Source organism: Rhinolophus sinicus, linkage group LG13 (genome assembly GCF_036562045.2).
Source record: "Rhinolophus sinicus isolate RSC01 linkage group LG13, ASM3656204v1, whole genome shotgun sequence".
NCBI classification, from domain to species: Eukaryota; Metazoa; Chordata; class Mammalia; order Chiroptera; family Rhinolophidae; genus Rhinolophus; species Rhinolophus sinicus.
In genome coordinates, this window is record NC_133762.1 from 2,217,735 (window position 1) to 2,244,839 (window position 27,105).

Sequence of the window (27,105 nt, forward strand, 5' to 3'; positions counted from 1 at the left end):
ATAGTATATTCAAAATATCTCTGGAGTCTGTGCTTTTCTCCATATTCCCATGGAGACCATACTAGTGTTCACCTCCTTATCCCCGCCTACACTTTCCCTCCTCTATAATCCACCGCCCCCACACACACTGCCCTCAGCATCCTTTATCTAAACACAGACCCAGTGACATCCCTCCTCCACTTAAAAGCACACCACCGATTCCCACTCTCCATCTAGTGCTTCACCAAGGAGCCTGTTGGAAAACTAGAGTAGGCAGCCGGTAAAGCGATCCATTGAAGATACATGTTTTGTGCTTAAAATGTATGCACATCTTTTTTCATTCTGATCTGTAATTTATATTTGTTGGATGTAATACAAATATCATGATTTGGATTGTCTCCATTTCTAGGAAAATATGCTATGGCAGCCTCACAAAACCCCTGGCATACTGCCTCTGATGCCCTCGGAGATGCCCAGACTAGAGCTCAGGGCAAAATGTAAGGTGCAGAGGCGCTTAAGAAATCTCACACCCTATACTCCCCCCTCAGTCTCTGCACTCACTTCCTGATTTCGCCTCCTACCCAAAACCATCCTGTCCATCATCCTGTAAGCTGTGTTTCTAGAACACAATTCTTATGTTCTGCAAAAGGTCTATGAAGAAAAATTAGGAGTTGGGCCAACACTACCTCCCTCTTTTAGAAATTCTCATAAACTTAAGCACATTCAATTTTGTGAGAAGTCTTGGCACAGAACCTGCAGCCAAAATCAACTGGGAGCTGGTGTTCTTTAGCACACACCTTGGGAAGGTGTGCTGTCACATTTCCTGGCTTTCCTTACCCTGTTCCCATTACCTGGAATGCCTTTCCTACTTTCTCCAACTGGCAAACTCCTACTCACTTTTAAATATATAACTTTGAAATCATTCCCAACCACGTTAACTGGAAATAAATGTTTTCTCCTATGTGTATTTGTAGCACTTCGGATAGGCCTTTATGTATAGGAATTATAGACGTGTCAGTCTCCCTAGCCAGAAGGTTTTAAAAGTAGAAACTATCCCTTATTCATTTATGAATTCCCAGAATCTGGCAAAATTCACAAGCCAAGTTCAAATATGTGTGGAATAAACTGATGAAAGAGAAATGATCTTTCACGAAAATAAAGTGTGTCGCATCATATGCCATTTCCCCATCACCACAGCCAGGGAATCTCTGCTGGCAAAAAGGGAAACAGGAAGTAGACTGGGGGTGGGGTGGGGAAATGGTTTCTAAAACAGCCCAGTGGGAATGGTCAAACGCCCCCCGGAATTGACTTTTTAAGGAGAATTGTACCAGTCAAGCCTGTCACTGGCATCTCTTAGGAGAGCCACTGTGTCTCTGTCCGTGGTGCTGAGATTCCAGCTGGAAAGCCCTTTTCTAGCTGGAAAACCAGGCAGAACCAAGCCCAGCTGAATACAAATGTTTGCATATTGCATTATCTCTGATTTTTCACCCAGGATCTCAGGACAGTCGCATTCAATCAGTTACAGTTCAGTCAGTTTAAATACATTAAGCAGACTTTGTTCTGCACAAGAAGATACCAACTCCAAAGGAGGCAGGACACGTGCAGGACTTGGGGTCACATGTGGGTTCTCATTGCAGCCCTGCCTCTAACCAGTCAGCATCCTGGGGCAAGTGACCACACCTTTCTGGGCAGCAACTTCATGAATGCTGAACTGAGTAGCTACACAATTAAGATGGAGCAAACCTTCAGCGAATCACCAGCGTGTGGCAAGCACTCTTATTTAATCCTCTCAAAACGCTGCAAAGTGGGTACTATTATTCTCATTTTATACACAAGGAAAAGGGCTTAGAAAGGTAATTTGCTCCATGTCACTCCATTGGCTCACAGTAATGCCTGGCTGGGAAGTTCAATGGGTTCGTGGCTAGACCCACGGCCAAGGTGAGCCAAGGCTTTCTCCCCTCCACCCCTCCCCTCCATGACCTCTGGCTGCTGTTATCTTCACATGTGTTTCTCTCATACAGGAATGTTGATGACACATAGTGCTTAGGATCTGTTACTTTAAAGTCTCCCAATGTGACAAATTGTTTTGCATTTGTCTGCAAATGTTTGTTTTTAATTTTCACATCATGCAACCCTAGGTTATGCCTAAATTTCTCACAAGATCCCAAATCCTTCATATAACCTGGTTTCTTAAGGATCTCCTAAAAAGGCTGGGGTGCCCAGAAAGAAGCTTGCAGCTTCTGGGTGAGTGGTCTTGTCTACAAAACAGGCTGCTACAGCCGTAAGGCATGCTTCACTTGCTTGCTGCTCCTGCTCCTCGGTTGAGTGGCCACTGCAGCCTCACATCCCACCCACAAGGACCACCGAGAGGGGCAGCTGTGGAGCGCACAGTCTGGCAGGGGCTCCTGGGCAAGTGATTGGGGAGGCTCCTTCTCATCCTATCATTGACCACTCGAGGAGTGTTAGTATGGGGGAGAGATGGTAGAGATTGCTTTATGTTGTTGTTTTGATGAAAATGACCAAAGTCACATGTCTCTCAGAGTTGCCTCCACATTCTTTTGCTCATTACAATGACCAAAGATGTGCTATCATGTCCATTTCATCAACAGGAAAGTATAGACTCAGGACGTTTAAGAAAGTTACCTAACACCAACTATGCAGAAACGAGCAGAGCCAGGACCTACCAAGCCTCCCAAGCACAAACCCTGAGCTCCTGTGAGTAACAGAGATGTTGCTCTATAAAGCTCTTGTGCCCCCAATGCCCCAAAGCCTTGTGCCCCTGCACTGCCATTTCTCTGACCTAGTTTAGCCAACATAGAGCTTTTTTTCCAGCCTCTCTTCCCCTAACTCAAAATCCCCATTCTTCCTCCTTTCCTCTAGTCCAAGCTGTGTACACAGCAACTTTTGCTCTTTTGTAAGCTCTGTAACAGCACTTGTCTCCCTATACAGCTCCCCTCTCATGATAACTTGTCCATATCATCACGTATACATTGAATATTTTAAAGCATAGGTCTATCTGTAGGAGGAAATACACATTTCACACAGGTGTCATAGGGGAAAGGATGCCATTTATCACTTATTTTAACTACGTTAAGTGTTGCACCATTCAGCAGTATGCTAGTGTGGGTACTCTTTTATTTTTTTCCCACCTCCACCCTCTCCCCTCTGGCAACCATCAGTTTGTTTTCAATATCTATCAGTCTGTTTCTGTTTTTGTTTTGTTTATTTGTTTTGTGTTTTATAGCTTCCACGTATGAGATCATACAGTATTTGTCTTTCTCTGTCTGACTTACTTCACTTAGTATAATACCCTCTAGGTGAACATACGGGTGCATACATCTTTCTGAATTAGTGTTTTTATTTTCTTTGGATGAATACCCAGAAGTGGAATTGCTGGGTCATAAGGTAGTTCTATTTTTAATTTTTTGAGGAACCCCCATACCGTTTTCCATAGTGGCTGCACTAATTTACAATCCCACCAACAGTGGATGAGGGCCCGCTTTTCTCCACATCCTCGTCAACACTTGCTATTTGTTGATTTGTTGATGGCCATCCTGACAAGTGTGAGGTCATATCTCATTGTGGTTTTAATTTGCATTTCCCTGATGATTAGTGACACTGAGCATCTTTTCATATGTCTGTTTGCCATCTGTATGTCCTCTTTGGAGAAATGTCTATTCTGGTCTTTTGTCCATTTTTTAATTGGCTTGGGTTTTTTGGTGTTAATTTGTATAAGTTCTTTATAAATTTTGGATATTAACCTCTTATTGGATGTATCATTTGCAAATATCTTTTCCCATTCAGTAGGTTGTCTTTTCATTTTGTTGATGGTTTTCTTCGCTGTGGAAAAAGTTTTCAGTTTGCTGTAGTCCCATTTATTTTTTCTTTTGGTTCCCTTGCCCAAGGAGATCTATCAATGAAAATATTACGAAGGGTAATGTCCAAGATTTTACTGTGTATGTTTCCTTCTAGGAGTTTTATAGTTTCAGATTTAATAATTAATTCTTTAATCCATCTTGAGTTTATTTTTGTATATGGTATAAAAATGTGGCCCAATTACATTGTTTTTGCATGTATCTGTCCAGTTTTGCCAACACCACTTATTGAAAAGACTATCTTTTCCCCATTGTGTTTCCTTGCCTCCTTTGACATAGATTAATTGACCATATAAGTGAGGGTTTATTTCTGGGCTCTCGAGTCTATTCCATTGATTTATATGTCTGTTTTATGCCAGTACCATGCTGTTTTGATTATTGTAGCTTTGTAGTATAGTTTGATATTAGGGAGTATGTGGTTACCTCCCACTTTGTTCTTTCTTAAGATTTATTTTGCTATTTGGGGTCTTTTGTGGTTCCATATAAATTTTAGGATAGTTGTTCTAATTCTGAGAAGAATGCTATTGGTATTTTAGTAGGGATTACATTTAATTTGTATATTAGTTTAGGTAGTAAGACATTTTAATAATATTAATCTTTCTAATCCATGACCAAGGTATATCCTTCCATTTATTTGTATCTTGTTCAATTTCTTTAATGTCTCATAGTTTGCACACTACAGGTCTTTCACCTCTGGTTAAATTTTTGCCAGGTATTTTATGCTTTTGATGCAATTGTGAATGGGATTGTTTTCTTAATTTCTTCTTCTGATCATTCATTATTGGTGTATGGAAACGCAACAGACTTCTGTATATTGGTTCTGTTTCCTGCAACTCTACTGAAGTCATTTATTAGTTCTAATAGTTTTTGGATGGACTCTTTAATATCATGTCATCTGCAAATGAGAGTTTTACTTCTTCATTTCCCATTTGGATGCCTTTTATTTCCTTTCTGATGGCTGTGGCTGGGACTTAACACTGCAGTGACCTTGCAGGCAGGCCAAGCTCCGGGGTTAGAGTCCTGTCCTACCCTATGTCCCACCCTACAGAGGTGGAAGGGAGGTAAACAGTGGCGCTCACTGGGCCCTCTGACCGCCCCCCCCCCGCCCCCCGAGAACCAGAGAATTCCCGAGGCCCCCAGAGAGCTCCAGAGCTCCCCAGTCTTCTCTATGCAGGTTCTCTCCGGTTTGTTATAGAGAAAGCGGTCCATGTAGAAGCGGCCTCTGGGCCGCCTCTAAGTGCCAGGTGGTTGTGGGGAAAGCGTGGAGCGAGCCCGCGTGGAGCATGAGCTCTGGCCGCCCGCGGACTGCCTGCTGAGAGTGCTTCTGGCGCCGCCCTGCGGTCCCTGGGTGCTCCTGGTGTTCCCAGGCCAAGGCTGCAGGCCCCGAGCTGTGAACGCACCACGGCGACCCTGCAGGTAGGCCGAAGCCCCGGATGGAGCTCCCGCCGCCCTATCTGGGGGGATGGGACCATGTACAGTGGCTCTCAGCTACTCCAGGCCCGGAGGGCTCCCAGGCTCTCCAGCTTCTCTGTTGCGTCTCTTTCTCTTGTTTATTGTCAGAAGCTGGCCATTCAACGCTAGGCTGTCTCACAGGAGTAACTGCTGCCTGTATGCGTGCATATTTGATCCTGCTCCTCGGCTGGGCGAGTTCAGTATCCCTAGGTTGCGGCCATCTTGGTCCCCTGGGTACCCCTTATTTGTAGGATTCTGAAGTATCGCCTGTCTTCTTAGCCCACTATTCTGAACCCCTCTTCTGGAGGCTCTCAGCACTTTGTACCTGGAGTTGTGGCTGTCCTCACACTTCTCTCCTACCATAGTCTTCCCTCCCCTTGAATACCATTGTCCCTGTGCTCTGCAGAGTCCAATGCCTTGTACAGACTCCAAGCCATTTATAATGAATGACATGTTTGATAAAATATTTGTATCGTGTGAAAGATATGCCAACGAAAACTAAATATTCCAAGCAGTCTAGACCAGCAAAAGAACAAACATGCGTGACTATTACACAGTTTGCCAACTGAAGTGAGTGCTGCTAAGTTTGCAAAGCAGGCAGCCTTCGGGGCAGCAGCCTGAAGGAACGGCCAGGTGTGTCTCAAATGTGGAGCCTTGCTCATCCTCAGAGCAGGGGTTCCAGCACTACCCTTACCAGGAAGGCAAAAAACAAAACTGCCCATTATTGGAATTGGGGTGGGTGTTCCTAACTGCTCACAGCTGCCCCCCTTCCTGGACAGATTATTATAGCTGCAAAGCCCAGAGCCAGGCCGTTACCCAAAGCAGCTACATGCCACCGGCAGCAGAAAGTCTAGAGAAGGCTAAATTGACACCGAATGTCAGACTGCATGCCAACACTTAAACCCGGTGCGAGGCTACAGTATGACCACCTCAGGACCCTGTTCTTGCTGATTCCTGGCTTAGGATGCTTTCGCCCTGAGTTTCTAAGCTGGGGGAAAGGCGGGACTGAAGTACCCGCGCACAGGTGGCAGGGCAGTGGAACAAGCTTCACTGATTTCTATTTGGCAAGTGGGGAGACTGAGGCACACAGCAGAGAAAGGCCAGTCGGGGTCAGAGCGCCGGCCCGCCTGGCCCAGGGCCAGCTAGTGTCCGTGCCAAGCCACACCGCCTGGCCAGCCGCCGCTTCCACGAGCCCTGGGAGCCCGCGGCGGCCGCGCTGGTACTCACCACGTCCATGATCTGCAGGAGACTCAGGGAGAAGTAGACGGTGAGCGGCTGCGAGTCGTTGGCCACGGGCCTTTCCAAGGGGTTGTAGTTCCTGACCAGCTCCTTGTAAAGCTTCCTCTGGAACTCGCCTTGCAGAGACACTTTAGGAGAGGAGAGCCGGGCAGGCTGTTCAGGGAAGGCCGGCGGGGGTGCGCCCCAAGACCCTTTGCCATGAACCCCGCCGCCCAACCTGTGCAGCCCAGACGAGCGGGGCTAGCAGCCCTCGTCCGGGGCAGCTGTCAATGCCCCTCGCGACCCCAAACCGCGCCCGTGCGCGGGGCGCACCGAGCCTCCCGGGTTGCGCCCGGGATCCCAGAGAGCAGGAGTGGAGCGCAGGGAACCCCGCGGCTTTACCGTGCAGGAGCGACGCGGCCAGCGCCAGCCAGACCGAGCGGCGCATGCTGGGTCCCGGAGCTGCGGCGGCCGGCGCGCCCCGCGTCTCGGCTGTCAGCCGGGCCTGTGTCTGCAGCCACGGAGCCGCCTCTCCGAGCTCGGCTCGCGCGCCTTTAAAGAGCCGAGCGCGCGCTCCCGCCCCGCCTTCCCCCCCCCGCCCTCCCCCCCCCGCGCCTCTCCACGTGACGCGCCCCGCCCCCGGCCCCAACCCCAGCCCGCCGGCAGGGCCAGCAGCTCCGGGGCCTGCGGCTCGGCGGCCGCCTGGGGAACTGCAGCCCGCGGTATAAGTGGGAGGTGCACCCCGCCCCGCCTCGGTCTCCAGGGAGCCATCCCTCCGCACCGCACCTCTGGCCATGCCCAGCGATGTCGGTCCAAGGCTGGGCTCTGCCAGTCCCTCTGCCCTTTGTTTCCACTACGCTCCCTACTGCTCTCAGAAGCTGTGCTGGGGTCTTGGGAGAAAGCTGGGACGATTGTGGGGTCCAGTCCTCCATAGCCCCGCCTCTTCCACGCCGGCAGCTGGGTGAGAGCGACCAGGAACCAGGACAAGACAGATCTTAGAGGAAGCCCCCTCCTACCGCCCACTAGGTCCAGGTGTTCTTTCAGCATCACCACCGATTCTCCTCAGTAGGTTCTGGAAGTGCTCAGAGGAGAGGCGGAGTGGGCCAGGGAGACATTCTGTGGGGAGGAGAGAGGCTGCAAAAGTTTGTGAAGGGACCCAGTGGATATCCTCCTTACGTCTGGTTCCTTTTTAAAGGCGATTCAAAACATTAAAAAGTTAACACCCGACCTCTTACTGGAAGGCCAGCCAAAGCGGTGGTGTGATCGAGGCTTTTTGTGAACCTGGGAAAGCGTTAAGGACCAAGGGGAGGCTCAGAGAGGACACCAGTCAAAGGAGTCGGGCTAGGTGTTCAGATAGGGGCCCGGTTCTGTAAGGGGAAGGGAGGAGGGTACTGAGGAGACGCTCCAGGGGCCGCAGGAAGTCTGCCCCTGCGCTCAAAGCCCAGTGCCGCTTGTTTCTCTGCGCCCACACGGGGGCGCTGCCACTCATCTACCTTCAGGCCCCAGAGCATCTGAACGACACCTGGAGCTCAGCCACTGTGGACCAGCGGAGGCAATGCCCACATTTCTGAACTGCTAAGACTCGGGATTCTTGGATGACACCAAACACTAGGGAAAGGCTCACCAACACGTGACTGCCCTTGAATTTACCGCAGAAAATCAGCAGCAGGAATGGACGACTGGGCCAGTTATTTGATTTGGGAAAACAAAGAAATGTGACAGCCTTGGAATGCAGTCTCGTAGCAAATTCATACCTGTTAATGGAGGTGTGCATGAACAAATAATCAGCACAGGCTTTGCTAATTGTGACAGGATTCTAGAGGAAGGAAGGACGGATCTAGACAGGGAGAAGGGTTTATAGAAGCGGTGACGCTGGAATACGAGGCAGTGTTTACTGGTGAGCAGACAGGCCTTCTCTTAGCTTCATAGCTGGCTGCTGAGTTGCACACCTTCTGTGACAAGTGTGGACACACACAGAGCTGGCATGTGGGGAAGCAAGGGGCTGCAGGGCCTTGGCCGCTGGCAGCAAGGGAGTCAGGGAAGGCAAAGAAAACCCAACAACGTAATAGAGGACGCAAAGGGGGACCAGCTGGAAGAGTCTCCCTGGCACATCACACCCACTGGTCATAAGGGTGCAGCGCTCGCTTCCCTACACATTTCCTGCAAGTGCCTACAAGCCCTTCCTTGTGTTCTAGAGGGATGTGAGCCCACAGGGGCCCAGAGAATTCATATATCTGGAGTATAGTCACTGGGCTCATGTTCCTGAAAGCATAACTACTTCCTCATGTCCCTTGTACCCCATAATATCAGAAACCTAGCAATAAACCATGTTACGGTGGCACAACAGGTCAATAGTATTTATTTATGCTGTGTGTTCTGCTGGCGCCTGGAGGACCCACAGGCACAATCCACTCACTCAGTCAACAATTTAGAGCTGACATGTGGAAAAATTAATTCCGATCTGTGCTGTGCCAGTAAGTAGATCTGTGACTTAGGCTGTATGCACCCCCATCTACGGGACCCAGTCTTTCCTCTTGAAAAATGAAAGGAGTAGGACACACTGGGAATAGACCTGATAGAGCTATGCGGCACCCCCTGCCCCTTCTATTCCCAACATAAGGAAATGGTAAATAAAACAAGAGAAAATGAATACATACTTGAGCTTAGAAAGGCAGGGGCCAGAAACAAATGCAGAGTAAGTTACAAGCTGCTACCATCGCCCAGGAGTGGGCAAGGGGCAGACCTTGAGTCTGTGAGAGGTGGGGACCTGGAAGGGAGATACCCACATAAATCCAGAGCTTGGGAAAAATCTCCCCTTCCATGTAAAGGAGACCAGGACACCCTAACTATGACCTAGGGAAGTGGGAAGAAACACGTTTTGTGTTTTGGCTGCAGAGAAGGGACTATCGATACACTTAAAGACCCAAACGTGCATTGGGCTCAGGTGTGGAGTCCAAATGTGTACTACCCCCATGGGTTAGAATTCAAGGCGTCCTCTGGAGGGAGACTTCCATACTTCACATCCATGGGACTGAAAAATAATTACAACTTGCATCAAAATGAGCTCCAACTAAGAAATATAACACACATGGGAAACACACTCCATGTCAGTTGAGACAGTAATCAATAGAGTGCAAGGGCTGAGTAAACAGGAAAATTAGCACCCCACAATTTGAGATAGTAGGGTAATCTGAGGGGAAACAAACTGTAAAGTAAGTTTGCTTAACGTGTAAAATTGTTGGTCATGACAAGTAATGTCAGCTGCAGCCCCAGCCTCAAGTAAGGGAAGCTGGGAAACAGTCTTCCTGTCTGGGCCTGGGAAGCGAACGCAAAGCTAAGCAGTCTCAGTAATACAGTGTGCAGGACGTGAAAGCAGGGATTAACAGCACAGGGACAGAACAAAACACAAAGGAAAAGAAACAAACAGAAAATGAAAGTAGAGCATCTAGGAACAAAACCCATAGCAATTAAAATGGAAATGTAGCCAATGTGTGAAATGTAGATTAGACACTGATGAAGAGAAAATCAGTACTCTGGAAGAAAGCTGCAAGTGTTACCCAGAAAACAGCACAGAGAAACAGGTATGGAGCTGTTGGGAATAAAGCTGCGATGGGTATCCTTGCACATGTCTTTTGGGGAACACGTCTACAGTTCCATTGAATATTATGATGGTTAAATTTATGTGCCAACTGGGCTGGGCCATGGGTGCTCAGAGTTTTATTATATGTCCAACATTATTCTGGCTCTTTCTGTGAAGGGTTTCTTTTAAGGAGATTACCATTTAAATTGGTAATTGCTTTGCATAGTGTGAGGAACCCTCATCCAGTCAGGTGAAGGCCTGAGCAGACAAAAAGGCTGAGCCCCCCTCCAGGAAGAGAGAATTCCTCCTGCCCGGCTCCTTCAGACTGGGACAAAGGCTTGTTCCTATCTTCTGACTGGAACTCCATCACTGGCTCCCCCGGTTCTCAGGTCCCGTGGACTACATCTCTGCCATCCGCTCTCCTGCGTGCCCAGTTTGCTGGATTGCCCTGAGGACCTTGGAAATTGTTGGCTTCCATAATCACAATAAACCTTAGAATAAACACACACACACACACACACACACACACACACACACACACACACACGGTGCCAAAAAAATGTATACATATTTTAAGAAAGGAAAGCTGTATTAAAATTGTAATACTCAATATATACCGATAACAAAAGATGAATACAAGTCACGTTTGACATCTGCAATGACAAGAGGGTCTCAAAGTGGTTCCCATCAGCGTGCAGACACTTCTGATTACGGCGGACTACTGCTTGAGCAATGCTGACCAAAGTGTTTACCTGTATACATTTTTTGGCACCCCTGGTATATATATTTGTTATAAGGAATGGCTACATGAATATATATATGGATATTTATTATACATATACAGCTTATATGATAATGTATATCGATATAGGTATGGACATACAGATAGATCGATAGCGGCATAGCCATGGATATCTCCTGTTGGTTCTGTTCCTCTGAAGAGCCCTGCTGGGTCCTAGAATGTGCAGACGTGCAGCCTCAGTAGCCACGGTCACGTTCCTAACACGGTGGGTCTGATGGCACTCCCACCCCGATGTACAGGGATCCAGTTGCTTTGCATGCTCATCAACTAGACTCTGATTTAATTTCAGACATTCTCTCTTATGGACAATTGGATCTCATTGTGGCTTTTAATTTGCATTTCCTTGATGACTAAGGAAGTTGGACAGCTTTTCATATGCTTATTGCTATTTGCAATATCTTTTTTTTGTGTGAAGTGATTTTCAAGATTTTTGCCCATTTTTCCACTGGATTGTCTGTCTTTTTCTTAGTTACTTGTAGGAATTCATTCTTTGTTCAGGATATGAGTCCTTTCTTAGACATACAGAGGGTGCCAAAAAAAATGTATATATGTTTTAAGAAAGGAAAAAACTGTATTAAAATTATGCTGTTGGGAACCACTTTGAGCACCTCTTGTAACTGCAGAAGTCAAATGTGACTTGTATTCATGTTTTGTTATTGGTATATATTGAGTGTCACAATTTTAATAGTTTTTTTTTTCCTTTTCTAGAATGTGTATACCTTTTTTTGGCACTTTTTGTATATATTGCAAATTTTTGTACAATTCTGTGCCTTCATTTTTACTTTTTTAATAGTATCTTTTGAGGAACAGATGGTCTTAATCTTAGTGTGGTCCAGTTTATCAGCATTTCCAATCACAGTTTGAATTGTTTGTGTCCTGCTTTCGATTTCTTTGCCAACCCCAAGGTCATGAAGTTACCATCCTATGTTTTCTCCTAAGCACTTTTCCTATTTTACCTTTCAGAGTGAGATTTTTCACCCATCTGGAATTAACTTTTGTGTACGCTATGAAGTATAGTAGGACTAGAGAGTCATTATTTCACATGGATATTCAATCAACCCAATACCATTTAATGAGAAGGTGATCTTTTTTCTCCCTGTCACTTTTGTACCTCAGATAACAGTGTACACATAGGTCTGATCTGTTTGCGTATCCTTGCACCAAATGTCACACTCTCCACTACTATAACATTATAATAGGCCTTTGTACTTGGTAGTGTGAGCTTTATGCACTTTTAAAATATTTCTTCAAGATTGTCTTAGGTATTCTTGACCCTTTTCATTTTAATCTGACTCTGATTCATTTTATAATTTGGGCGGGATTCTATGCAGTGTTTAGACCAATCTGGGGAGAATTGATGTCTTTACCGTACTGAGTTCTCTAATCTCTGAACATGGTGTTTTCTTCCATTTATCTAGATCCTCTCTAATTTTTCTCAATACTACTTTATAATTTTTCAAGTAGCTGGGTAAGTTTCATAAGAATTATTCATAGACAATTGCTGTTTTTAATGCTATTAAAATGTAGTTTTGTAAATTTCATTTTATAATTGTTGCATGTCTAGAAATACATTGGATATTTGATATATTGGTCTCATATTCTGGGAAATTCTAAACCCATTTATTAATTCTAGTAGTTGTTCAATAGATATTTTTTAATGTATATAGTCATAACATCTGCCAAATCAAACAGTTTTAAACTTTTCTTTCCAATCTTTATTCTTTCATTTCTTTTTTCTTCACCTATTTCTCTGGCTAAGACCATCAAATTCAATATTTAGTGGAAGTGATAGCACACAGTTTCGTCTCATTTCTCATCTCAGGCAGAAAGCCTTCGATCATTCACCACCACATTAGTTTTCTGGGATTTCCATAGCAAAGTAACTGGTTGACTTTACACACAGAAATTCATTGCCTCACATATCTGAGGCTAGAAGTCTGAAATCAGGGCCTTAGCATGTTTCCTCTGAAATTCTGCTTCGACTCCTCCACGGCCTCTTCTTGGTTTGGCGTCCTTGGCTTGTAGCTGTGTCACACCAGCCTCTGTCTCCGTCATCACCCGGCGTTCACCTTGTATGTCTGTGTTCACCTTCCTCTCATCTTGTAGGGACACCAGCCATTTTGGATTTGGGTTCTCCTGAAGGTTCTCCTCACCTTTTTCAGGTTTGCAAAGACCCTTTTTCCAAACAAGGTCACATTCACAGGTACCGGGGGTTAGGACCTCAACATATCTTTTTAGGGAACAGAATTCAACCCACAACAACCACTAGGGGAAATGTCAGCTGTAGTTTTATGATTTTTTTTATTTTGTTCCTTTTTTTACGTCATCCTTTACATAAGAAACAAATTCCTTTCTATTCTGACTCAGATAATAAATTTTGTAAAATAAAGAATGAGTATGGAATTGTACTTTTAGCATCTATTAAGATGACTTTGCGTTTCTCCTTTTTTATGTTAATATTTTGAATTACATTGACTTTTTATTGTTAAATTAACCCTGTGTAAAGGCTCACATTATTGATCAGACTTATTTGAAATTCAGGTCTGATCCAGCACCAATTTTCCTAATGACTCGTGATGACACCTTGTACACCAATATCCGGAATGCCCTGACCGCTTCACCCTCGGGCTCTGAGCTCCCTTTCCCGACCCAGAGTGAACTCCTGCTTCAGAGTGGTGAGTGATAACACACAGGGGACAAGTTAGCACAGGAAAACAGATGTGTTTGATTATCACTCAGCTTTTACATCCTGCAGCTCAGGGAACTCTGTTCTGGCTACGTGACTGGCTTGTATTGTTCAATGCAATGGCAGATTTATTAACAATAAATATTATTATAGTAAACATTATTATAATAAACATAACAATTGACGTATAGTAAACATTATATAATAATATAATAGACAAACGAGGTGTATCATTCTAAAAGTGCTTCGCAATCAGTAACCAGTACCTAGCAACACCTGCTGAATCCTTATTTATCTTTTAGCTGGTACCTTTCATCAGCCATTCTTTGCCAGAAAGCTGTCTCGGAAGAAGGAGGGGATGTATGGCTTATAGACCTGCTCTTCCTACCTTCTAGTCCTGAAAAATGACCCACTTAATCTTATTTATTATTATTTTTAAACCTATTGTTGAATTTGTTCAGTGACGATTTTCTTTAGAACTTGACATCTATGTTTGTAAAAGGAACCTACCTGAGATTTTCTGGCTTTAGTAATAAGCTTGTACGTTTTGGCATCTAGATTATGCTAGTCTCATAAAATGTGTCGGAAATTATTCCCCACTTCCTATATTGTAAAAGAGTTTGTGTAAGCTTTGTGTTATTTCCTTCTAAAGTCATTAGAAAAATGGACTTGTAAAGCCATCTAATTTGGTGTTTCCTTTCTCAGAAGATTTCCTTTTGTAATTTGGTATGGAAGCATAACATGCAAACAGAGTTATAAGTTTGCGAAATTTGTAAAGATCCACAAAAAGAATATTGCCAGCACCCCGAAAACCTTCTGCCTATTTTTATGATGCCATTATTTTAATTATTTTCTTCAGTGAATATATGTATATTTTGTTAGCTTTTAAAATTCCTTATGTGTTTTGAAAATTTATTTTGCAGGCTTCTCTCTGTCTCTCTCTGTCTCTCTGTCTCTCTGTCTCTCTCTCTCTCTCTCTCTCTCTCTCTTTCCTTCTCTCTCTCCCTCCTCCCCTCCCCCACTCTCCCTTCCTCCTTCCCTCCCCACTACCCAGGTCATGTTTCTGAGTGAAACTGGGGACTTTGGGTGTGCCATTTGGAGGTTAGCAGAAGGCTAATCATAAGTCAGGGTCCTCTGGGGGGTCTGTACTTCCAGCTTCTCCAGGTGGCGCCTTCCTCCCCTTTCCTTCATTGTAGGGAGGCTGTAGGCAGAGTCTCATTTTAAGCACTGAGATGGCTCACTTCCCATTGCTCCTGGGCCAGGGGCTTCTACTGGCTCTCCAGCTTCTGCTCCTCTACATCTCTAACCACAGATGGTTTTCCTGCCTTGCAACTTAGCTACACAATTTAAGGCTTTTATTCTCATGTGTATTTTATCCATGTGGTTGGAGAACAAAAAGACTTCAAAACAGGATCTTTCAATACTGACTTAAGGTTGCGATGCCATATTTGGCCATCACATCAGTAAAGATTAAGAACTCTGATGAAGTCCAAAGTCTGGAGGGTTTAAGAAAAGATGTCCTCCCATACAACCGTTGTTGGGAATATGAATGGGTACCACTCTTAGGAGACAATTAAACTCTCAAAGTTTAAATTAACATGCTATTTAAATCATATCTTAGTTTGCAGGATATGGTGTGCAATATATACACTTAAAATATGCATTACAGTATTATTTATCTTTACAAAAAATACAAACTCTCTGAAAGCCCATCACTAAGGGTGGCCTGTTCACAAACTATAATCCTAGGCAGACTTAGAAAGAATGGGATAGATACGTGCTCACAGAAAAGGAAATATATACAAGAAACTACATAGTAAAGAAGTTACTAGTTGATATACTGTGACCTCATTTGGGTTAGACAGTTCTGGAAGCCAATCAAGTAACCGTCAGCAGGCATTAATTGTAGAAGATGTGGTACATATATACAATGGAATACCACTTGGCCATAAGAAAAGACGGAATACTCCCATTAGCAACATGGATGGATCTTGAGAATATCATGCTAAGCGAAATAAGTCGGATGGGAAAGGTCAAGAATCATATGACTTCACACATATGTGGGATACAAAACTGAAAGCTACAAACAAACAAAACTCAGAGACACAGATAACAGTATGATGGTGACGAGAGGGAAAGCGGGGGAAGAAAAAGGTAAAGGGGGTCAAATATGAGTATATGCTGATGGAAGGAGATTTGACTTTGGGTGGTGAACACACAATGCAATATACACATGATGTATTATCTAGTTATACACTTGAAAACCTCTATAATTTTGTTAACCAATGTCGCCCCAATAAATTTAATAAAATTAAAAAAAATTGTAGCCATTAGAAATGTATCATTTCATACTGTTTGTGGTTTTATTGACATACCCTTAATTGTACTTATATTTTTACAAACTAACCATTATTTCTGGTGGAAATGCAGAATGGTACAGCTACTCTGGAAAACAGTTTGGCAATTTCTTATAAAGCTAAATATATCATTACCATATGAACTAGAAAGTGCACTCCTGGGCATTTATCCCAGAGGAATGACACTCATATTCACACGAAAACTTTGCATGCACTTCATAGTAACTTCAACAGCCCCCAACTGGAAGCAACCCAGACATCCTTCAGTGGGTACATGATTAAATAAATTATGGTAAATCCATACCATGGATGACTAAGCAGTGATAAAAAGGAACCATCCAATGATAAACACACAATTATCTGGATGGACCTCAACAGAATTATGCTGAGTTTTAAAACGCCAACCCCAAAAGGCTACATACTGTGTCATTCCATTCATATCTCCTCTGTCCTTTAAATGACAAAATTGTAGAAATGGAGAACCTATTAGTAGGTGCCAGGGTTAGGGATGGGGGTAGAGGGTGGGAGGCAGGGAGGATGGGATTAAAAAAGGGTAACGTGAATTACCTTGGTGAGGGAACTGTTCTGTATCTTGAGTGTGGTGGTGGATAGGTTCCTACACGTGATAAAATTGCGTAGAACTGCCCATACACACACATAAACGAGTACATACAAGTAAAATTGGGGAAATTTGAATACGGTGGGTGGACTGTATCAATGCCTGCGAGTTGTACATAGTTTTCAAAATGTTACCACTGGGGAGACTGGGCAATGGATACACAGGATCTCTCTATATTAGTTCTTACAATTGCATGTAAATATACACTTATCTCAAAATAAAAAGTTTAATTAGAAAAAAGTCCTTAATAGAGTTATTTTTTCTATAGACAGATCTCATGACTTTTGTTGTTCTAAATATTTTACAGATTTTTGTTTCAATTGTAAATAAAATTGTACTATTATGTTTTTTAAGTAGTTATTACTGGAAAATTTTTAAAAGAATGGGATTCATTTTGAATACTGATCTCCTGTCTCACAATTTTGCTATGTTCTTCTTTTTTTTTTTTTAAGATTTTATTGGGGGAGGGGAACAGGACTTTATTGGGGAACAGTGTGTACTTCCAGGCCTTTTTTCCAAGTCAAGTTGTCTTTTCAGTCCTAATTGTGGAGGGCACAGCTCAGCTCCAGGTCCAGTTGCCGCTTTCTAGTTGCCGCTTTCTAGTTGCCGTTTTCTAGTTGCCGTTTTCTAGTTGCCGTTTTCTAGTTGCCGTTTTCTTGTTGCAGGGGACACAGCCCACCATCCCTTGCAGGACTCAAGGAATTGAACTGACAACCTGTGGTTGAGAGCCCACTGGCCCATGTGGGAATCGAACCGGCAGCCTTGGGAGTTAGGAGCATGGAGCTCTAACCGCCTGAGCCACCGGGCCGGCCCCCTATGTTCTTTTATTTTTTCTTATAGATTGTCTGTTGAGTCTTTTTTTGTAAGTTTTCCGTTTAAACGTGCATTGGACTTTTAAAAATGCTTTTTAAATACTGTATTGAGGAGATCATGTGATTGGCTTCTTACTGCATTCATGTAGTAAATTGCACTAGTGGGTTTTCTGATAATGAAATAATCTGCTGTGGAATATTTCATGATGGCACACTTGCTTTTCTGGGATAAACTCTATATAATCATTTCATTCTGTTAATTTAGGAAAAGAACTATTGAGTTTACTTAGCTAACATTCCATTTCTCATTTCTAAATGCATGTTCACCCGTGAAATCGGTTTGTCATTTTCTTTCCTTGTAATTTACTTGCTCTGTTACGGTACCAAGGTTACTCACTGACTTTCTCTAATGAGTTTGGAAGCTCATCTTCAAGTGCTATATTCTTTACCGAGTGTGTAAAATAGGAGTTACGTATTCCTTGAGAGTTTGGTAGAATTTACCTGTGTAATATGGTCTCATTTTATAGGGAAGAATTTGATCACCATTTCAATATTTGTTATCGGTCTTTACATTTTTTTGTTTCTTTCGGTGTCAAATTTAACTTTTTTTCAGGTAATTTTTCTCACTTCATCTAGGTTTTTATATTTAGTCCTCTGTTCATAATATTCTTGTCGATGAATTTTAATTTAAATTGCTTTTTAAGTTTATATCAAATAAATACTTCTCTCTCTAGTAAAGAAGAGTAAATCTTCCAATACTTACAAACCTTCCCATGGGATCTTCAATCTGCTTTAGTCACTCTCCTGTCCAATTGTCATCCTATCGCTTCCTCTTGTCACACTAAGAATTCTTTTGCTTATTTTCTGAATAAGCTAATTTTTTCGATCTCAAACTTTCCTCTTTTTTATTACTGTCACATTTCAGTAGAGCAAATCCTCCTATGACAGGGTGCATGCAATTACTTTTTTGGACCCTCATATGAAATTGATGGACTAGCTTGGACAGAAGTCTGGGTTGGAAGTAATTTTTCTCTACGGAGGTGAAGGCATTTTTTATTGCCTGAGGTCATTTTCATGACTCATCTTTTGTACCCGTTGGTTTTTTGTCCATATTGTCACTTTCCCACATTGTTCTCCAATATCAGTGGTTAGTTTTTTGATATTTCCCTGTTCTGTGATGCATCATGTGTGCTTTCAATCCAGAGGCTCATGCTCTAAAATTCTGAGATGTGTAGTATTATTTCATTGTTATTTATCTTCTTTTCTTCTCATCGGTTCTCATTTTTCAGAACTCCACTTATTTGCATGTTGGCCTTCCCAGATGGATCTTTTTTTCCTTACAGTTCATCTGTTTGTTGTTTTGTTCTAAGTACTTGAAGAACAGCTCCACTTTATCTTCCAGCCCTTCTTTTGAATATATTGCTTCTCCCATCATATTTTTAATTCCCAGGGATTTTTGTTCTCTGAATGCTCTTTAAAAGCATCCTGTTTTTATTCCATGGATGCCATCTCCTCTGTTATAGCCATTGGCTTTACTCCCCATAGGCACTTAGCTTTCTCCGAACTGGTAGCTCAGATACCATTAGTCTTTCTACTTTGCAACTTTGAAAAGTTTCTAACATCTACTCGTTGATGTCATCTATTTACTTTGTCCTTCTGCACTGATCCAATGCTTTTCCTCTTTATTCTGATATCAGTGGAATATTTGAAAGAAAATTATTTTAATAAAAAAACCCTCTAGTATATTTATGTTAATTTCTAGTCATTTGATATTCTATTTATTTGCATGTTTAATATTTTTTAAAGAAACTAGAAATTGGTCTGTATAATCAGCTTCTTTCTAATAGCCAGGCTTGATTTTTGTAATCATCTTCTTTGGGGAAAACTGAAAAACTGATTCTAGAAGTGCATACTTAGTAAACGAATTCTGAAAATGAAGCACAAGATGAGATAATCATCCTACCTTAAAATAACAGGTAGTGAAAAAGCACAGGGGAAAATGGAATAGTCTAGACAATCCAGACAGAGCCGAGTGTGTATTTAGGGATGTGGTATATGATGGTGGTTACACAAGTTTCAGTGAAGATGTATTTATTACTTAGTAAATGGTATTGGGTAAACACCATCTGATGCCCCATACAGAGCGAGAAAGCTGGATTTCCACCTGACACCACGCACACAAAAAAGTAGCATTTAGTAGGTTAAAGTTCTATAAAGAAAGTAAATCTATTCAGCTGATAGAATATGCAGACTATCTATGTGAAAGAAAATGGAGAAGTCTTTCTTAACTGGGATCCAAAAATCACACACAGGAAAGGGGAGAACTGATGAACTTGACCCTTTCAGAATTTGTGATTTCTGGTTAGCCAAGATAAAAGTTAACATAAGGATGACAGATTGAGCTCTACTCTTTCCAGTATCTAGAATAGAGAGAACTCCTGCAAATCATCAAGGAAAAGACCACAATGCAACAGGAAACAAAAATGGGCAAGACATATGAGAAAGGCTTGCAGATGGAAAACCAGACAATACCTGCTAACTGAATGAGTATGTGCTTAACCTCACTAGTAATCTGAGACATGCAAACGTGAACATCAGGTTGCCATACTGACATCAGATTGGCCAACGTTAGGAAGTGTGATCATGTTAAATGCTGTTGGGGATTTGGGGAAATGGGCACCGTTGCTTACTTTGGGAACTGAAAACTGGTGGAGCCATTCTGGAGGGCAAATTACTATGTATTACTTCTGACCTACCGTGTTTCCAGGAAATTAAGACCTAGCCAGACCATCAGCTCTAATGCATCTTTTGGAGCAAAAATTAATATAAGACCCAGTATCACATATCATATCATATATCATATATATCATATCATATCATATGTCATATCATATCAAAGGCCTGGTCTTATATTATAGTAAAATAAGACCGGGTCTTATATTAATTTTTGCTCCAAAAGCCGCATTAGAGCTGATGGTCCGGCTAGGTCTTGTTTTCGGGGAAACACGGTAGCAGTTGTCCTCCAGGCCATATCCCTTGAAGGGAGTGACAGTGCACAGAAGCCATAGGAGGACATGAGAGCAAGCAGCTGGAGATCATCTGGGTAGCCTTCCTTAAAGAAAGGGATAACGGTGATGTGTATGCACACAGTGGGGATCTCAGCAGGCGTCGAAAGTGATGAATTAGGGGCCGCCCCGGGGGCTCAGGCGGTTAGAGCTCCATGCTCCTAACTCCGAAGGCTGCCAGTTCGATTCCCACATGGGCCAGTGGGCTCTCAACCACAAGGTTGTCAGTTCAACTCCTCGACTCCCGCAAGGGATGGTGGGCAGCGCCCCCTGCAACTAAGATTGAACACGGCACCTTGAGCTGAGCTGCTGCTGAGCTCCCGGATGGCTCAGTTGGTTGGAGCACGTCCTCTCAACCACAAGGTTGCTGGTTCGACTCCCTCAAGGGATGGTGGGCTGTGCCCCCTGCAACTAGCAACAGCAACTGGACCTGGAACTGAGCTGCGCCCTCCACAACTAAGACTGAAAGGACAACAACTTGACTTGGAAAAAAAAAGTCCTGGAAGTACACACTGTTCCCCAATAAAGTCCTGTTCCCTTTCCCCCCCAAAAAAAGTGATGAATTAGATGGACGGATATCAACATATGTGTGGTTAATAAAACAAAGGATTATTTACATTAACCACATACATACAAAAGAACCAGGGGTACGAAAAAAATGTGTACAAGTGGACACTTCAGTCAGCGGTGCTCAAGCAGTAGTTCACTGTCATCCGAAGTGTCTGGACGCTGATGGCAACCACTCTGAGCACCTCTTGTAATTACAGAAGTCAAACGTGACTTGTGTTCATCTTTTGTTATCGGTATATATTGAGTATTAAAATTTTAATACAGTTTTTCTTTCTTAAAATGTGTATACTTTTTTTGGCACCCTCTGTATTTTTGGGTGAATGATTAAAAATGCTTTGAATGGACATTCTTTAGGTACTTGTGTGTACATTGTGAAGGTCAGAGTGAGGAGTGGAATTGGAATGGTGATGATGAATGAAGGAGAAAATTAATAACTAATGTAAACAAAGAATGAATGAATGAATGAATGAATGAAATAACCCAGAAGGGACTTTGCAGAGAAGACGGATGGTGAGTGTGCCACAAACTGAGGAACATGGATGGGTTAATTTTGTTCATCTGCAGCTCTAAAAAGTAAAACTAGTTAAAAATTAGATGCCAGTGATTGAAAACTTATGTCTGGAGATCATGAGTCAACAGCCCAGTTGGAGCATTAGGTAAAATAGCTACAGGGATGGCTGTTATTCTTTGGAGGGTAGTAATCTCGCCACCCAGTTGAACATTACTATATAATATGACAGAAAATCTATCGGGGAAAATAAGACCATGACCTTTTAGTGATCTTCCAAGAAAAAAAGTTTTTTCTATATTCCATTAGCACTGAGATTGATGATTCAGACTTAAGGTATGAGATCTCTGATCAGTGTGGGTCACAGATGAGGGTTTGGCACCAATGGGCTCCTTGGGAGGCGCAGGGCAGCTGCCCTCACAGAGAGGGGTGCATGAACAGCGCGTGGCAGAACCCTGGGGCCGGCCCTGGCTCCTGCCGCTGAGGGCTGGAGCCACTCTGCACCCAGGGCGCCCTTCTGCTGTCTTCCTGGGGGCCAGCTCGGAGTCCTGGGCTCCATGGGAGGGAGGCGTGGTTATTCAGCTTTCCCTGAGCTCTTGTGAAGAACCACCCCATCTGCTAGGATTCCTGCTTTTCGTTTTCTTAAATGGCTTCTTAAGATGCTCTCCCATTTACAGGAGGTGGTGTGAGCACATCTGTTCCATGAAGAGAAAGAGGCCGTCTGAATCATCATTTTGCTTCTTCTGGAAGATGGCCTTCAGCTTTGACTAAGGACACCCAAGCAGGTAAGTGTAAGAAGAGATAACTAGAAGTGGGCTTCATGCCTCAGTTTCTAATAGCTGTAAGCCACATGGGCTGCGGCGGGAGGCTCTGTGCTCCTACGTGACCTGTGAAGTCCTAGTTGGGCAGAGAGTGTGGTTCTGCCTTGGATGTGTCGGTGCATTGGGCCCAGGGCTTGTTTTGGGTAAGAAACATACGTGAAAAGAGGAGTTGTGTGGTCAGAGAGGGAGCCAGTGTGGCTGGACGACATCTCAGGATATACTCGTATATGGGGAATGTGCTCAGAGATCCGTATGGTTGAGATAAATCACAGGGGTGGTTCATTTATGATCCCCAGTTAGGAGGGTGAAGAGAGGTCATTCCAGGAAATCCCAAAGAAAAAATGAATTAGCCACAAGGCTTTGACTGCAAGAGGAGCGACCAACCTCCCTGGTTTGCCCAGGATTGAGGGGTTTCCTGGGATCTGGAATTTTCAGTGCTAGAACCAGTCCTGGGCAAACCGGGTGCCTGGTCAACTCTAGGACGTGCACATGACAGAACGCCACCAGGTAAGCAAAGATAAGTGCCATGCGGACTCAAAAGGTCAGCTTACGGGATGGAAGGCTCTGCAACCTCCTAGGAAAGGATGATGCGCTCAGAGACCCCCTGCCTTGAGCTTCCGGGGCCTTCACGTCTGTGAGCTGCAGAAGCTTAGGACACACACCTGTGCCCACACTTCTCCCAGAGAGTCGGATCGTTGGTCTGAGCGTCGCCTTTGGCTTCAGGAATATGTAAAACCACTGCTTTCCAGGAATAACAGAGTGAGCCCGTGCTTCCCAAACTTGTCTTCCCATCGCTGTCATCTGGCGAGTTTAAAACATACCGACGTCAGTGTTCCACCGCTCGGAGACTGGGGTTAACTGATCTGGATGTGGCCAGGGCTGTGGCCGTGTTTCCACCTCCGCAGGTGATTGTACGTGCAGACAGGTTTGGGACCCACTGCTAGATCCTCTCCCCCAGAATAGCCCTGGTATTGGAGAGGGGAGAAGTAAGGATTGATTTGTGGGTCCTTTAATCTTCAGATCTGTCAATAAGAGACCCTTTGCAAACCCTGCAAGTTAGGAAGGGAGTGGGGTGAGGGGGTGCAGGCGATGAGGAGATTCTGCAGGTGGCTGGGGTGGGACCTCCACGGTCCTTTCACTGTCCCCATGCTGCTGAAGTAGGAATATTTCTCTGTGAGCCCCCAAATGAAGGAGGACTATGTCTCTGTGAGCCCCTAAATGAAGTAGGGGACTTTGGATTGAGTGAGTGAGTGCCAGGATCATGTCTCCTTAGACCGAAGAATGGAAACACGGACCCAGGAGAGGCACAGAGTTTTAAAAAGAGGATAGTTTATTGAAAGCAAAGAGTTGGAGCTCCCGAGTGGCAGGGGGTCCTGAATGGGGGTGCCCTGTGACTGAGGCAAAAGCTCTTACTTTTATACCTTCCCTTGCCTGTTTGGGGAAGGGGAGCTGTTTGAAGAAGGGAACTTGTTTGAAGAAGGGAACTGGCGCCTTCTAATGAAATTCGTCTACCAGGTTTGTTCTGCTTGCCCATCCTAAAGGAATTAGCAAGTAACCCACTCTTAGGTATCAGATCAGCTCCCTTTGTCAGGCCAAAAGGAATTTTATGATTAACCTCAAGGCATTGTTACATTATGTCCTGGAGCAAAGGAGTGATTTCAAAACCTGGAGTTTCAGGATTTGGCTGTCTTGTTTATCCTACCAGGACCTCCCTGTCTACCTAGGGAGGTGCTAGCTAACCTGTCTCACTGCCATGGGTCCTGGCCATCTCTCCGGCTTCCTACTGATGTGTGGTTAGTGCCCTGGACCTGGCCTGTGCCAGCTGACCTTTGACGTGAAGGCATTCTCAGCTTTGATTGTCCGCCGAAAATGGGGGTGCTACTGCCTGCTCAGATGACGTCCATATAGCAGCTGATAAGAGGTTAATGCAGAGTAAAGCATTAGCATTTCCCTCCTCCTCACCACTGTGAGTATCTGAGCCCCCCAGAGACCTCCTTTAATATTGGGGTGTTTCTGCTGTGGCAGACAAATACTTCCACTGTGCTCTCGCAGCATGCAGGAGCCTGCCCCAGCTTTCCCAGATGCATCTTTAAGACATTATGACTCCGTAATGCTTACTTCTTGGAATCTGTGAATTTGCAGTCACAGAAGTTTTAGGGGGAAGGACCGTAGGATTCTGCAGCTGGGGTTCTAACATTCTGTGAGTGCAAACCCAGGCCTGCAAGCGAACGTAATTTCCAAATATCCTGACTCTGCTCCTTTTAGATTACATGATTCACAGATAGTCACAAACCATCGCTGAGTGAGTCTCTGATATTATGATGCTGATTTCTTATTTTGGTGATGCATACCCAGAAAACATAAATCTACATCTACAGCAGCTATGCAAAGAATGCCCAAGTTCAAGTCTGTGCCTAAAGCTGGTCTTAATTTGTCCACAAGAGAACAGGGCAGTACCTGGGCGGTAAGACGTGTACAGAAGATTTCTGAGGCTTCTGTGGAGGATTTGGTCCTGAAATGTCAGCTCTTTGAAGAAATGGCAGCTACCAGACACTTGAAATTGAGATGAATTTACATTTGTCCTTTTTAAAGAGAAGGGATATGGCATAGGTCATCATTGGTATTGTCAAGTGTGTGGCCACTGAGCAGAAATAAGGGGAAGGTAAAGCTGGTTATCAGGTTGACGCAGGGAGCCCACAAGCTGTGGCTAGCTGGTTTCCGATTGCTTGACTTGACAATTCCTATGCACAAATACTAAGAAACTGAAAAATAAAGACACAAAATGTAATTCAGCAACACAGAGAGAAAAGCCAGAACCTCACAGGCAAGTCCATAAAGCCCACTCAGTGAGGCACACAGGCCATGCTGGAAACGACCAGAACTCCCTTTGTGTTCCCCTCCTTTCTCGTGGACTCTGCTCCCCAGACAGCTGACGTAGAAGGCTGAGCCGGCTGGAACCGGCCCTGTTCTTGGCTCAGCCGCTGGCCACCTCATCCGGGGAGAAACACCTCGCTGGCTGGATAACCGTGGTCTCAGTCCCCCTGTCGCCATCTGTCCCGGGATGACAGTGATGGTTAAGACCAGCCAGGGGTGAGGGAGACTTACTGTGGGGCCGTGCCTGCCGCTGGCCAGGGAGGGTGCCGTCCTCACTGTCTCCCTCAGGGCAGAACTCACACCGAAGTTCCCCGTCCTCATATGTGCCAGGTCTCGGCACAGATAACCCGAGGGACTAAAAGGCTGGCCGCAGGGCCTTGTCACAGACCGGCTGTCCCTCTCTGTGCACACTGCTCTCAACTGCCTTTCCTTCATTCTCTTAGAATTCGCTGTTTCAGAGCCTTACCTATACGTTCAACAATCAAAGAACTACTTTTAAATGTAAATATAAGAATGAAAACTCCTGCTGCCTTAAGTTTGCAATCCGGGTGTTTGTGGGGATGGGGAGTGGTCAGTGGGGGTACAGAGTTCACTGTGAGGGGTCATGGACTGCTGGACTTTGTCCTTTTAGAGAAACCACCCAACGCCCCAAGCGCACATGGGGTGCTACAAAATGTGTGTGAGCTCACTCTCCACGCATGCCCAGAGGCGCTGCACACAGACCTGTGAGCCACTGTCCTGTCCTCTGGGAGAGGCGCTGTCACAGGCTGCGAAAGCCCAGGGCAGCACCGTGGTGAGAGGGCGGGTTCCTGGGCTGGGGACCAGCAGGGTCCCAGGGGCACCTCCCGGGAGGGCCGAGCTGGGCCTTAAGGGTGAGTATCCCGCCTCCTTCTCAGCTCTGTATCCTCCTGATAGGCTGGGTAGATAGATAGACAGATAGAAATGAGCAGGAGAAGGAGACGGTTAGACCCATTAGAAAGCCACCTGCTGCAGCTCCTACTTGGGTTACGACTCCTGCAGGGGTCCAGCAGGACCCCAGGCTCACCGTAGACCTCTACATCAAAGAGATATGTTGTTAGAAGTCACGGAATGGGGGGGTCACATCCTGTCTGTCACCAATACCTGACCAGTCTAACGGAACTCCAGGTTTTCACAGTCCCCTAAGGGATGTGTTTACAGAGGCCCCCAAATCAAGGGAATGTGTTTACCCATCCCCTAAGTCAAAGAAATGCACTGCTAAATGCCAGAGGACCAGGCACCTCGGGGAGAAGAGATAAGAGAAGGGAGAGGGGGAAGCAGAAATAAAAGCCTTCATTCAATGGAAGGCGGGGCTGCTTCCCTCCCCGGGGGCAGCCTGCTCCATGCCTCAGAGTGTACCCTCTTTTACTAATAAACTTCCATTCATGCTGCACACATTTCCATCTCTGGATTGAAAGCTTTCCTTCATGAAGGCAAGAACCGAGGTATTCAATATCATTTCCCCGGTAACACTTAGAAACGAGGAGAAAATACATATATAATAGCACTGAGAAAAAGTCCATCAGCATGTCGGGAAGTTTTAGGCACCTTTGAAAGGCAGAAAAGATACAGAGGAGGGCACTGTCACAGGCCCTAGGGATGGGCAGAAAGGGCTGCGGAGAACAGGAGGGCGAGGGGGTAGTGTCAGCCCCCAGGCACCACCACCTGCGTGAGGCTTGCACCCCAACCTGACTGCGGGAAGACACAGGAGCACTCAGCTCTGGTCCCCTTGCTTTCAGTGGAAGAGTCCCAGAGGTTACAGCTCCCGGAGCCCCTTCTCGCCCGACCCTCATGATGGGATAAACAGAGGCAGGAAGACGAGCCCACCCAGCTATCAGCACAGAAACACAGAAGAGTCCAGATTTTAAA

General features: G+C 44.7%; 1 protein-coding gene across 1 annotated transcript in view; it reads right to left on the reverse strand.

Moving 5' to 3' along the window:
* Positions 1-7,103, reverse strand: part of LOC109459063 (neuronal acetylcholine receptor subunit alpha-7) — a 71,197-nt gene extending 64,094 nt beyond the window's left edge. The window contains exons 1-2 of the mRNA XM_019753236.2: positions 6,927-7,103; positions 6,534-6,673 (exon numbers count right to left, since the gene is read on the reverse strand). Of these exons, the coding sequence (XP_019608795.1) occupies positions 6,534-6,673; positions 6,927-6,972 (186 nt within the window). The 5' untranslated portion in view covers positions 6,973-7,103. The remainder of the gene's footprint in view (positions 1-6,533; positions 6,674-6,926) is intronic.
* Between the last annotated feature and the right edge of the window lie 20,002 nt (positions 7,104-27,105).